This window comes from Pseudopodoces humilis, chromosome 3, assembly GCF_049639895.1.
Source record: "Pseudopodoces humilis isolate 2021_Gansu_Grassland_sample_001 chromosome 3, ASM4963989v1, whole genome shotgun sequence".
NCBI classification, from domain to species: Eukaryota; Metazoa; Chordata; class Aves; order Passeriformes; family Paridae; genus Pseudopodoces; species Pseudopodoces humilis.
In genome coordinates this window covers 971,193-983,576 of record NC_142202.1, presented here as the reverse complement: position 1 = coordinate 983,576, position 12,384 = coordinate 971,193, and the positions used below count along the sequence as shown (strand labels likewise).

Here is a 12,384-nt window from a genome sequence, read left to right as displayed (position 1 = left end):
CCCCAAGAGCCATTTTATAGCGAGGCATAATAAACACACACCTTGATGTCCAACTTCACACAGACACACTTTATACATAACATTTCTGCAAATTTCCAATGCCATTAGTTGTTGTAATGCATTTTTTATTGCACTGAAGTTGTACACACGCACACAGGAACGTGTATTATTGCAATGGTTTATGGATTTGGGAAGCAAGTGAACCAACAAAGCCTTGGAGACAATTAAAGATAGAGAATGTGGAGCTACACAGAATCACAGTACTTAAATAATTAGCATTTTAGAGAGGGAATCAGCCCTGATAGTTCTGGATCATTACTGAGCATAAGCATCCCCTGCCCTGTCTTAAGGAACAAGGGTAAGTCTTTGAGGAAAGAGTTCGTAAACCTAAAAATAATTTTAAAGAAAGCAGAGAGTGCCATTGCACATTTTTACCTTTACAAATATAAACCAGGAAGATATAAAGAAGGGTCAGCCTTTTTAAGGGAAAACCACACTTTTTTTGCAATTACTGATGCAGAATCCAGGTTTCCAGGCTACTACAAAACAATTACGCATTCCTTGAATGGGAAATCAGGGCGTTACATGGTGTCTGAAACAGAACCTTTTATATTAAGATATAAAAATATACGCAGTTAAAAGTTAATAAAAGTTTTGAGGAGTGAGACAAATCTCACGTTGGGACGGATATTCCGTGTGCTGATGGATTGCATCAGGAATAAAACTACCCTGAACTGGGGGCTTCCCAACCCTCTTGGGATGTCCATACACACCTAAGGTTACTGGAAAGAGGGTTCCTTCCTTAATTACCTTCTGTTGGTGAATTCCTGAAACTAAAATCTATCCTTGGAGCTGGGGTTTTTCAAGAGATGAGGCCACAACAGCACCTGAAGTAACAGAGATGAGAGTTTCTGTTCTTGCTGTGTTGTGACTTGAAGTCATGCTCTTAGTTAATCTCAATATTTTGGGGTTATTCTTTATATTAGGATTAAAAATGAAAATGAGGCACTGATAGGTTATGGCTTGTTTGAGTCAGAGTGCCTAGAGTTTTGGTTTTCAGGGCTTGACATCAGCAGCCAAGGGAAGGAATTATTTCCTTTACAATAAAATGGTTTATCCTCTGCATTTAAGGATAAATTAACATCTAAAGGGTGAGATGACTAATTCAGTGGTGTAACTTCATTTCAGAGGAGTTGAATGTTGATATAAATGTTCTACTACACAATTTAGGCCAATCACTTAAAATTCCTGCATTGTGGTCTGGAATCAGAACAAACTATCACTTAGACCTATGGAACTGTGTCTCTGCATGCTGATTTTGACCTCAAAAGTATTCTAAAGATTTATTTTAAACCTAAAATAATAACAAAACATAAAGAGAAGTTTAAGTGGTTGTCCTGAGGTGTAGTCTTTGGATGAAAAGCTAAGATACCAAATTCAAACCTAGAACGCTTTCCTTGCTCGCCTTTCTCCGGACTCCTTAAAGAATGATTTTGGCAGTTTCGCTTTAAGCAACCAACTCCTATTCTGAATGCAGCATTATGCAGATATGCAGTATTAATTAGGATAGCACAATACAGAGGAACACTCCTCCCCGTCACATGCCCATGGCCAACAAAACCTCTTCTCTGAAGACAGAACCAGCTTGTTGTTACTTTATAGATAGTTGAGATTTTGGTGCTTGTTCGAGAGCTCCTTGACCAGTGTCTCTAAGGAGAAGAGGTGCTCATCCACATCCTCTGGCACAAGGTTCCTGATGGAGTTGGCCAGCTCAAACAGATATTCCGTGTTCCTGCCGCTAGGCCCGGCGGCGCCCAGGATCTGGCGCGCGATGTCCTCGAGTGGCGCGGGGCCCAGGTAGTTGGGGTTGTCGCGGGTGCCGATGTACAGCAGCACGTCGAAGGGCTGCACCGATGGGTCCTTCGGGTAGAAGATGACCGTGGTGGTCCTGTAGCCGCCCTTCTCCCGGAAATCCAGGTAGGCCTTCACTTCTCCTTCCTTCCCAGCCGGTAATCTGTAAGCAACGCCCCACACGCACCCCTGGCCCAGGAGAATTGGTTAAAAGGATACTCAGAAATCACCGTGTTTAGGCAAAACTCACGGTAAACTCATTTCCTGCCCTTCTGCCGCTTTTTGCACTCTTTGTAAAGAGTCCCAAAACAAAAGGGCTGCTTTATTCAGGCAATTATCAGTGAAAACACTGATCACGCAAATTGATTGTCCTCCTTCTGCTAATGCTGAGCTTTTTCTAGCAGAACAATTTCTTGTTTTGTTAATATTTGGAGTAGAAAGTAGCCTTGGCACAAACCACTTAGGAGCTGGCAAAAAGGACACATAGTTTCTCCCTGACCTCATAAAATTAATGTCTGAAAATGATAAATTTAAATAATGCTGAATTTGAAGGAATTTTGATCAGGTCCCTTCTGTTTAGTGACAGTTTGGCAAGGACCTGAGGGTCACCCACACCTGTTACACACCTGAACTGGTGTGGTGTGCTGAGATAACTTCACAATCTGGTTACACCTTGAAAACTGAAATTAAAGCAATTACATTTATCATTTGATGCTGGTATCAAACCATGTATGTTTGATATATCTTTATATCAAATTCTGCATCTCACAACTGGATAGCCAAAGTGACTATTCCAGAATATACTTTAAAATATCACTGTGGTAATAACAGACCCAAAGTACTTCCAGTTTACATTGATTATTTGAAACAATTAAGAGCCATTGGTGTAACTCTGGGAAACACTGAGAGAACTTTTCCCTAAAGATAAGACAAGTTATCTGCTTGTAGAACAGCAAAAATTAATGAGAGGAAATGCAACAGGACATTCTGTACAGCAGTACTGTACCTCAGCATCTTCAACCAGGGTCACAACTCTTCCAGGCTAAAATTTAAAAGCAGAAATCATCATTCAGTCAGAGGCTTTTGCCCTAAATCATGAGCAAAACCAAACCAAAATGAGAAAAAAACCAAGGAACAGGAATGAAACACTCAGAGAACTAACCCAGCACAATTCCAGTAAGATCCAGATCCACTGTAAGTATTTTCTGAAAGTAGCTTGTGTGTATTAGATAAAATAAACAACGTGTTAGATTCTGGGTGGACAGCGCTTGTGACACAAAAATTAAAAGTAGTCAGAAATGGGAAGGGCTTGAATGTCCTTTTGTTTTACATGTGCTGTCCAAACTCAATTCTATTGCAGTTTAAAACAGCGACAATTAATTAACAATAACACTGATAATTTAGAGTTTCATTAATGTAAAATTATCCAGTGAGGCCCTTGGAGCCTCACTGGACAGAGGGAAGATACCTTGCAACTGGCTTGTTTACCCCAGTAAGTTAATTCTTGTAGGAAAAAGTAAGAAACCAGTTTGTAAATACTGGAAATAAAATAGCTAAAGTTTGTTGTATAAAACCTTAAAACATAAAACCCTATGTTGAACTACATCTGCAGCTTAAAATTGCTGCTTTTGGCATCAAATCAGTTCTCTCCCAGCATGAGCCATTTATTCCTGATCTGACTGATAAAATAAGGCAACAAAGCTACATGAACACTACATGATTCCCATTTCCTGAGGAGAAATGAGTCCGTTCCCATGATACATCAAAGATAACACTGGTGTTCCTTTTGGAATGGTTTTTTCCATAGCCATTGATAGTTCTCTGACTATGGGTCACAAAGGTTTTTGTGAATTATGGATTAAAGAGCTATTCTGTGGTGGAAATCGACTTTCTTGTCCTTGCGAAGAATGTCCGTAACTGTAACCTAAATTCATTAAATTCCATTTAAATCTAAATCGATTTAATATGAAGGGCAGTACTGAGGAGAACTTCATGTTCAGGTGGGTTGTGTGACGGAAGGATTTGTTTGCCTAAGGAAGGGCAGGATATTTAGTTAATTGCTTTGCAGAGCCCTTGTCTTGCCTGGAAGTACCAAAAACAAACATTAAGAAACAAATTACTAAATACTTATTGATCAGAGGAATTAATTACCGTTTGTACTACTGGGAATAGTCCTCTGAAAATATTTTTAAAATACAGCTAACATGTAATCTGCTGTATATTTGCAAGAACTGTTTTTTTCCTCGTTGCTGTTCTTAATGTGTGTCACTGGTGGCTCAAGCTGTGTTATCTTTGAGCTCTGTGCAAGTTATTTTAGGGTGTTGGAGGTTCTAACCAGTGTTATTTACAGCTGGGTGAAACTTTTCACGCAGCAAGCTGCGTTCTTTAAAATAATCCTGATGCTTTTTCTCTTTTAAAGCCGCTTCAGGTTTACAGTGGAGTTACCTGGGTGCAGGTCATACCTTATCCTCTCACCCCCGTGGCTTAAAAACAGATGACATTGGGAATGCTCACTTGGAATTTTAATTTCTTTTTCTCGCTGTTTTTTTCCCTCCTTTTCCAAACCGTGAAGAATTTTAGAATTTTAAGTGTCTCCTAATCCATTAATTTTCACCTGAGAGTAAAATAAGTTAAAATACAGCGCGCAGTGGGGGAGACTTAGATCAGTAATTCTGCCTTTTCTTATTCCCTGTGCACAGCCTGACACCCGCCCTTCACCGAGGCTATTTAACTCCCTAAATGCCAAATGCGGGCATTTCCGAGCCCTCTTTAAAGCGCGTTGTGTTTTCCGTGGCTTTCCCTCAGCCCTTGCGGGCAGCTCCGGCCGCGGGGCAGGGCCCGGGCCCGACGCTGCGGCCGCGCCCCCCCCGCGCCCGGCTCACCTTGCCCGGCACCCCGCGGTGGTCGGTGCTGCCCTGCCAGAAGCGCCGGCTGTAGCCGCGGACGCGCCCCACCAGCTTCTCCTGGTAGGGGAAATCCACCTTCCAGATGAGGGAGCCGTAGCCGAACACCCACATGGCGGCCCGGCCCGGCGGGGCCTGCGCAGAGCCGCGGGGCGGCCCCGGGCGGAGGCGGCGGGGTGGCCGCGGTCCGGCCGCGGAGCAGCGCGGGGCCGGCGCTGTGACGGCTGCCGGGGAGCCTTCATCGGCCCGGACAGCCTCCGCCGTCCCCACGAACCACCGTCTCCCCAAAACTCACTGGCGACCGCATCCCAAACCCACAAACAACCTCCCCCGAGCACCCGCCTCGCCCCCCAGGCCTACAAACGACCACATCCCCCCAGTGGCTTCGCCCCAAACCCGCCAACCACCTCCCGAACAATCACCTGTGCTCTCAAACCCCACAAAGAACCGCCCCTTAACCCCATAAACAGCCATCTCTCCTCCAACTCAACCTCCCCTTAAATCCCCAAACACCTTCCAAACAACCACCTCCTCACCTCAAACCCCACAACAACCTCCCCTCAAAATCCACAAACCACCTCCCCCTAACCCCTCCAAACCACCATCTCCCTCCAAACCAAACCAAATCCTCTACAAAACAAACAACCCTCCTCGTATCTATATTGTACACATCTCTCTTTTTTCCCCCTCTCTCCACTCCTTTCCTTCTCCTGCAGAGTTCCATGCCAGGGATGGATTTCACAGAAGCCTATTCGGATCGGTGCTCGGCTGTGGGCCTTGCAGCCAGAGAAGGAAATGTTGAAATACTGAGGGAATTGATTAATCGGGGATACAGCGTTGATGTCCCGGATAACAGGAGGTGGTTGCCCATCCACGAAGCGGCAGCGCATAATTCCAGTGAGTGCCTGAAGCTGCTCATTGATACAGGTAAGGAAAACCTACTGGGAAATAGTGTGGTTTTCTGCTAAACTACCCTGCCATAGAAAATACAAGTTATATAGATTCAGCTTGTCCTTCTTTGGAGATTTTCTGTGTGGTTTCCAAACTGTGGTAAAGAGAAGTTGACACATTGCAATTCATACTTGTGAATTGTGGGTGATACTTGAGGTGATAACAGCACATTCATGGGTGTTCTGTAGGCCACATATCTCAAATAACTTTGTTATTTTCTTAAAATGATTGTATTTTGAAATTCACTGCCAAATACCCCTTTTTTCCCCTCATTATGCTCCTCTGCAGCTCCAGCTGATGACTACATCCACTCGAGGACGTTTGAAGGGCTGTGTGCTCTGCACCTCTCGGCTCGTCACGGCTCTGTGGAATGTCTCCGAGTTCTCCTGGAAGCTGGGGCTGACCTCAACAACGTCACCACTGAATCCGCCACCACCCCGCTCTTCCTAGGTGACACAAGCTTTCCTCAAATCCCAGAGTTTGAACTCACCAGTTAAAACACAAGTTTCTCCAAGTTTAAATTCACCAGAGTTTCTTCCTTGCCTGCCATGTTGCATCTTTTTGTAGGCCTGAGTACCTCCCAGGCTTTAGACTTGGACATGGAGTGGGTGTGGAAATAACCTTTTGTTTATGGGTACATCTGCTTCAGACAGTGTTTTAAAATGAAATTATAAAAGCAAACTGGTTTTCTGCATCAAGCACAGAAAAACTTTAGGAGGTTCACGATTACATCTATATGAGGCTGTTTCAAAGCCTTTTTGATTCTTATAACTCCTCCCTAATTCTTATGTTAAAAGACTTACTTTTGGCATTCCTAGTTTGACAATTAAGGTCCATTATTTTAACATTTTTTCTATGATTTATTTTTGACCTAATTAAATGCTTAAAACTTCAGTTATGGTGAATCCTGAGGGTCTAAATCATCTGATTAAATATGTATATTGATTTACTTGCCTCTGTACTCAGACATCATGAGTGCCATGTTACCTTTGTTTCCAAGTCTTTTCCATGTTTGGGGGAATTTTGGCATCATTTCCATTCTCCAGCACTGTTTTGGGGATCTAAGCATAAAAGGCAAGTAAGTATATAATGGGCAAGTTTAAAGGAATTAGGATTATTGTTTCAGGATGTTGGCAGTAAGACCTTTTTAGCTTTTAAATCCATATACTTTATTTATTTTTTAAATTCTTCAATAAGAATTATTTTTTTTATTATTTATTTTTTTATTACTGTTCCGTGGAAGCTGTTGAAAACAGACACACAGAGGTTGTCAAGTTTCTGCTCCAACATGGAGCAAATGTTGAAGGTTCTCATTCTTGGTCTGGCTGGAATTCTTTGCACCAAGCTTCCTTTCAGGTAACCTGTGAGCACATAATGTAATTTCTGTGTAACTGGTGTATTCTGGGGGATAATTATTTGTTTAATAATTACTGCATTTTTGTCAGGTAATTTTTCCTGACCTAGCCTAGCAGTCATAAGCTTGTACTTAAAAATATGTTGGCTTAATGGTTCTAACACATACAAATGAGTTTATCATGTAAATGGGCAAAAGTGATTAACTTGAACTTGCCAAATTTCTTATACCATTAATTTTTAAGTACATCTTCAGAGTATTGAATACATTGTGGGTTTTATTCTTTCTCTCTGGAACATGTGGGGAAAACCAGGTTATGTAATTTCCTTGCTTTCCTGCTGGTTAAGTCTAAACCCACTGATTTCAGGGTTCCACTGAGATAATGCAAATGCTCCTGGAGAAAGGGGCCAGCAAGGACTGCCGCGATGACTTTGGAATTACCCCTCTGTTTGTGGCTGCTCAGTATGGCCAGCTGGAGAGTCTGCAGCTGCTTCTGTCCCACGGTAACCACGAGCCTTCATTTCCCTTGCTACGCTTCCATCGACTCCCACTAAATGCAATTTTAGCTCTGCTCCTGCGCGTCGTCATTTCGAATATTGGAGGTTTTATTTCCTTATTGCTGCAGAAAACTCGCTGAGTTTGAAGCCAGCACGTGAAAAATCGTGACTGATGGACGTGGCTTTGGTTTTGTTTTGTGTCAGGTGCAGATGTCAACTGCCAGGCCAAGGACAAGGCCACTCCCCTGCTGATTGCTGCACAGGAGGGACACCTGGATTGTGTGAAGCTGCTGCTGACTGCAGGGGCAGACCCAAACCTCTACTGCAACGAGGATAACTGGCAGCTACCCATTCATGCAGCAGCTGAGATGGGCCATGCAAAGTAGGTCCTGGTCACACAAATCTGATCCCCAAAGGAGGAGGTTCAGCCCTAAAAGGGGGAAAAACTAAGTGTTCAAACTGATCTATAGTTTATAAGCTCTGATTATTTTCTTAGTTTAAATGTCTCTTAGTAGTTTCTTCTGCACTGACAGGGAGTAGGTTTAGATGAAATATTAGGGGAAAATGCTTCCCTGTGCCATCCCTGGAAATGTTCCAGGCCAGGGCTTAGAGCAACCTGGGATAGTGGAAGTGTCTCTGCCCATTGCAGGAGGTAGAACTGCATCACCCAACTGTTCTGTGATTATAGGATTTTTAATTCAGCATCTAACCTGGGTTTGATCCATATCCTGATGAATTTAGAGGGTTTTCCATGGTGCTGAACGAGGTATCAAATCACTCCATGACCATATTGCTTTTCCATTTAAAAATACAAATAACCGTATTATACATTATACATGACTTGAACAGCTGCTAATTAGAATTCTGTGTTAAGTAGCAGAAGTAATTATATGCAAATATTGAATTAGCTGCACCAGCCAGAAAAATCAAAGCCACAAAGCAGTTTCTTTAACCTTTCCATAGATGCATTTGTAGCTTTGCCCAGTTTCAGTGCTACAAGTCAGTTCCACAGCAGAGAGCCAAGAGTGGAAGGAAGTTTTGGGAGTAGACCACTGGGGAGAAGGATCTCTCAGGAACTCCATGATTCACACATGGACAGCACTTAAAAATATATAAATGATGATACATCACTGGCAACTCTTACACAGCACCAGTAAGTTCCAGCAGCAAAGGAACTGGTGTTTGTCACTAATGTGATGTGGCCTGGGGTGTCAGTTGTAAACAGAATTAGTTGTGTGAACCAGAAAAATCAGAATTAATTTCATTTGTAACTCACATTTCCAGTTTGCTTCCAAACTTCCTTGGAGTTGGGATTTAATGTGCAGTGGTGTTCTGTTGCTGTAAAAAGAATTGTTGGGTAATAGGAAGTAGCTGTCCCTAGTATTTGGTTTAAGATGCTTCTTTCCAGCCCAAATCCATCCCAAAGCACAAAGTTTGCCACAGGTCTATGTATGGAATTATAAAGGTGCAAATGCAAGAGTGAAAATACATGATTTTCTTCCAAAGCTGCAATGAGCCTGTGAAAAAACGAGAGTGTGTTTAAGATGAATCATTGCATAAGATCAGAAAGCAGTGATTTTAAATACCTGCAGGATACTGGAGTTGCTGATTCCCATCACAGACCGGATTTGTGACAGGGGCGAGGGCAAGGTGAGCCCCGTGTATTCCGCGCTCTACGGCGGGGACGGGGAGTGCCTGGAAATGCTGCTCAAACAGGGCTTCAGCCCCGATGCCCAGGAGTGCCTGGACTTCGACTGCAGGTCCCCCATGTGCATGATCTTCCAAAAGCAGTAAGCAAGCCTCTTCTGTTTTCAAGTTAATTATATTTGCTTTAATTAACTTACTTTAAATGTGTAGTTTCCCACTTTCCTCCCTCTGCTGCCATCATGTAATATTTTTCCAGAATTCCAGTGTGTGCCCCCTTTGCAGACAGTCATTAATATTCCTCCTTGGGAATATTAATGTGAAGTCCTGGAATGTGACTCATGCTGCACTAAGGAAAACATCTTCAAAAACGGGTTTTGAATCCTCTCAGCTTTTAACAGATTATTTCTTTGTCCGTAGATTGAAATTGGTTATGGCATAGAATTTAAATTAATGAGGTTTGTTAGTAGTGAATTTAGTTTGTGGCCTGCTCTTAGGAAGCTGCCTTTAAAAATCCTTGGACACCATATTTCCCTTTCTGCCCTGGTGTTGCTTTATAATAAATAATTTAAGAAAGGATGCAGAGCAGGTGATTGCTCTGTGAACAAGGCAGGTAACACATCACCACTTCAATGGAGCAATGTGCCATCTAATCACCAAAAGGTAACACCAGTCATAGTCTCAGTCCTTATCCTATTACCTTGTTGCAGTGGGTAATGATGAAAAGATTTCAATAAAACCATTTTAAAATGTTTTATCGGAGACAGATGTAAAAAGTGGTAGATGCTTTCTGAGGGGAAGCTCATGGGATGCCATGTTCCTTCCCTGCTCACAGGTATTACCAGTTCATCGATGTTCTCCTGGAATACGGGATCACCCTGCGTGGGATTAACTTGGCACACTGCCTGTGCCATAAGAAGTTTGCTCTGTTTCGGCGCTTCCTGAGGCTGGGCTGTTCCCTGCCCTCGGAGGAGGAATTAATGCACTTCATCCACTACAGCAGCACGGTGCAGAAGGAATACAAGGAATGGCTGCCCTGCCTGCTCCTGGCTGGTTTCAACCCTGTGAATTTCATGTGCAAGTTCTGGTGAGCAGGGAGCCTTGTCTTTATTTACTTAAAAAACTCGTGCTAATGTGCAGAGCTGCTACTGAGCGAGGGCTTTCACAGGATGGCCCTTGATAATCAGCTGCCGCCATCAGGAACAGGAGGGGTTGTGGAAAGTCTGAAATAAATCATTCACACGTCATGTCTGGAGGCAGTAAAACAGTTTTATTTAGGAAGAAAGCCAGATTGGAAATTGCCTTTCTCTAGGGTACCGATAAGGCATCACTTCCCAAATTTATATCGAACATCTCTAATTAACCCCCAAATTTAGCTGCAAATTGCGTGTGTAATACTTTAATACAGCCATGGTAAGAAGAAATTCCAATGGGAGAAATAGGTCAGGAGGGATGGGAAGCAAATGGGAAGTGAAGCTGGGCCAAGGCTGGGAGGAGAGGAAACGGATGCAGTTTGAGACTTTTGTTTTAACACAATGTGGCAAAAATTCCAGTTGGATTTTTTTTATTATTACTATTAAAGTTTTTCCACGTATAAATAACAGCTTGTTGATGATTTATATTTAATTGGGCACTACAGGATTACACTTAGAGTTATGAAATATTTGTATTTTCTGCAGGCTGTAGTAAACACACGACAAATTTGCAACTCAGTGATGGAATGAATCTCACTGTCCTTGTGTATCACATGCAATGCTTCTTGGTCTTTTATTTTGTAATCTACAAATAGTTTTAAAAGGTATTTTAGGGGAGTCTTTGTTACGCAGGATTTTCTCCATGGGTGAGGATGTCCTTAATTTTGTCCTGGAGTTCATGAATTGGAGCAGACTTCCTCCAATTGTGGAGCAACACCTTTCCCAATACAAGGAGAAGTTCACTTGGACTTGGAAGAGCCATTTTGGTAAGGAATACATGCAGGAAAATGATGTCTCCACGTAACCAGCTTCCAGGCTGCAGATGGGGAGCTTGAGGAGAAGATGACAATATGACTTAATTATGTTTTATTTTCTTAATTTGTATTTCTAATGAAGCATCTGTCCTGTTTTGTAAGCACTGGACAGTAATTAAATACAAACCACAAAAATTAAACATAATCAAAAAGCGACAAGCCAGAAAGATTTAGTTGGTTGTGCAGGAATTTTTCATAGTTCATCCTTCAGAAAAGCAGTTACGTGTTATGTGGCTGAGAAACTGCACTTCGATGTCTTTGTTAATGATTCCTTTCAAAGAAAATTCTTCTTTAAAAGGGTCTGTAAAAATTTTTAAGTTGTCCAAGTGATAATGTCATTTAATAATACTTCCTTGAGAGTGTTTGAAGCTAATGAGGATGTTTTAAGGGGGTTATTTGGGGAAACTGAGATTCAGTTCTCTCTTTATTTCCTTTTTTATTAGTAAATATATTTGTGTAGTAAGAGCTGCTCTGTGTTTGACTTGGGTTTCATTTTCCAGCCTTCCTTCCTTCCCTGTCCCATCTGTGCCGCCTGGAGATCCGGTCCCTGCTGGGGAGCGAGCGGCTGCGCTCGGAGCGCGTGATCCGGGAATTGCCGCTGCCAGCCTGCCTCCAGGACTACCTGCTCTACCTGGATGTGCTGCGAGCCAACACTATCCCAGACCTGCAGGATTCCCTGGAGCAGGGAGAGGAGGGAGTGCCTTCCAGCCACTCCGAGGCTGAGAATATGGAAGAAGGACACCAGTAACCAGTGCTCCTTGACGGCGGTGCCAGTGCCTGGACTCGCAGCTGCAGGTTTTGTAATGGGAATCAGGAGACATGGGAGGAGAACTGCTCTAAATGTCTGTCGTCATCATTCTTTTCGTGCTGTAGTTTTATACTACATCTAGAAATTTCCTATGAGTTCTATGATTTACTTGTGTAAAATCTGCTGTAGCTTTGTAAGCGAACATTTTGTTTCTTTTCTAACTCTTGGGAAGTAAAATGAACTTGTTCAGTGAACACAGCTTACAGAGTAGTCAAAATCTGTCAGTTAACACTTTATTCCAAATACAGCATTTACCAAATGAAACCATCTGAAAGTCAAGGAACACAATCTTGTATCATTGTTATGAATTTGTGTTGGGGAGGGATGGAGCTGAACCAGAAAAAGGCAAATAATATAAAGAAAGGAGA

General features: G+C 42.6%; 2 protein-coding genes across 2 annotated transcripts; one reads left to right on the top strand and one right to left on the bottom strand.

Moving 5' to 3' along the window:
- Positions 1 to 108: 108 nt before the first annotated feature.
- Positions 109 to 4,913, bottom strand: CHAC2 (ChaC glutathione specific gamma-glutamylcyclotransferase 2). The gene is made up of 3 exons (XM_005525478.3): positions 4,734 to 4,913; positions 2,858 to 2,893; positions 109 to 2,040 (listed from the first exon to the last, which is right to left on the bottom strand). The coding sequence occupies exons 1-3, from the start codon at positions 4,866 to 4,868 to the stop codon at positions 1,657 to 1,659; spliced, it is 555 nt and encodes a 184-aa protein (XP_005525535.2). The 5' UTR covers positions 4,869 to 4,913; the 3' UTR covers positions 109 to 1,656.
- ASB3 (ankyrin repeat and SOCS box containing 3) lies at positions 1,847 to 12,210 on the top strand. The gene is made up of 10 exons (XM_005525477.2): positions 1,847 to 1,977; positions 5,471 to 5,681; positions 5,994 to 6,155; positions 6,949 to 7,061; positions 7,427 to 7,562; positions 7,761 to 7,938; positions 9,149 to 9,346; positions 10,036 to 10,287; positions 11,027 to 11,160; positions 11,709 to 12,210. The coding sequence occupies exons 2-10, from the start codon at positions 5,477 to 5,479 to the stop codon at positions 11,954 to 11,956; spliced, it is 1,626 nt and encodes a 541-aa protein (XP_005525534.1). The 5' UTR covers positions 1,847 to 1,977; positions 5,471 to 5,476; the 3' UTR covers positions 11,957 to 12,210.
- The last annotated feature ends 174 nt before the right edge of the window (positions 12,211 to 12,384 follow it).

Excerpts from the sequence above, each read along its gene's own strand:
- CHAC2 (XM_005525478.3), bottom strand. The coding sequence starts at position 4,868 with ATGTGGGTGTTCGGCTACGGCTCCCTCATCTGGAAGGTGGATTTCCCC. Across the intron at positions 2,894-4,733 it reads ACCGCGGGGTGCCGGGCAAG|CCTGGAAGAGTTGTGACCCT; the intron begins GTGAGCCGGGCG and ends TTTAAATTTTAG. Across the intron at positions 2,041-2,857 it reads CCCTGGTTGAAGATGCTGAG|GGGTGCGTGTGGGGCGTTGC; the intron begins GTACAGTACTGC and ends CTCCTGGGCCAG.
- ASB3 (XM_005525477.2), top strand. The coding sequence starts at position 5,477 with ATGCCAGGGATGGATTTCACAGAAGCCTATTCGGATCGGTGCTCGGCT. Across the intron at positions 6,156-6,948 it reads CACCACCCCGCTCTTCCTAG|CTGTTGAAAACAGACACACA; the intron begins GTGACACAAGCT and ends GTTCCGTGGAAG. Across the intron at positions 11,161-11,708 it reads GACTTGGAAGAGCCATTTTG|CCTTCCTTCCTTCCCTGTCC; the intron begins GTAAGGAATACA and ends TTCATTTTCCAG.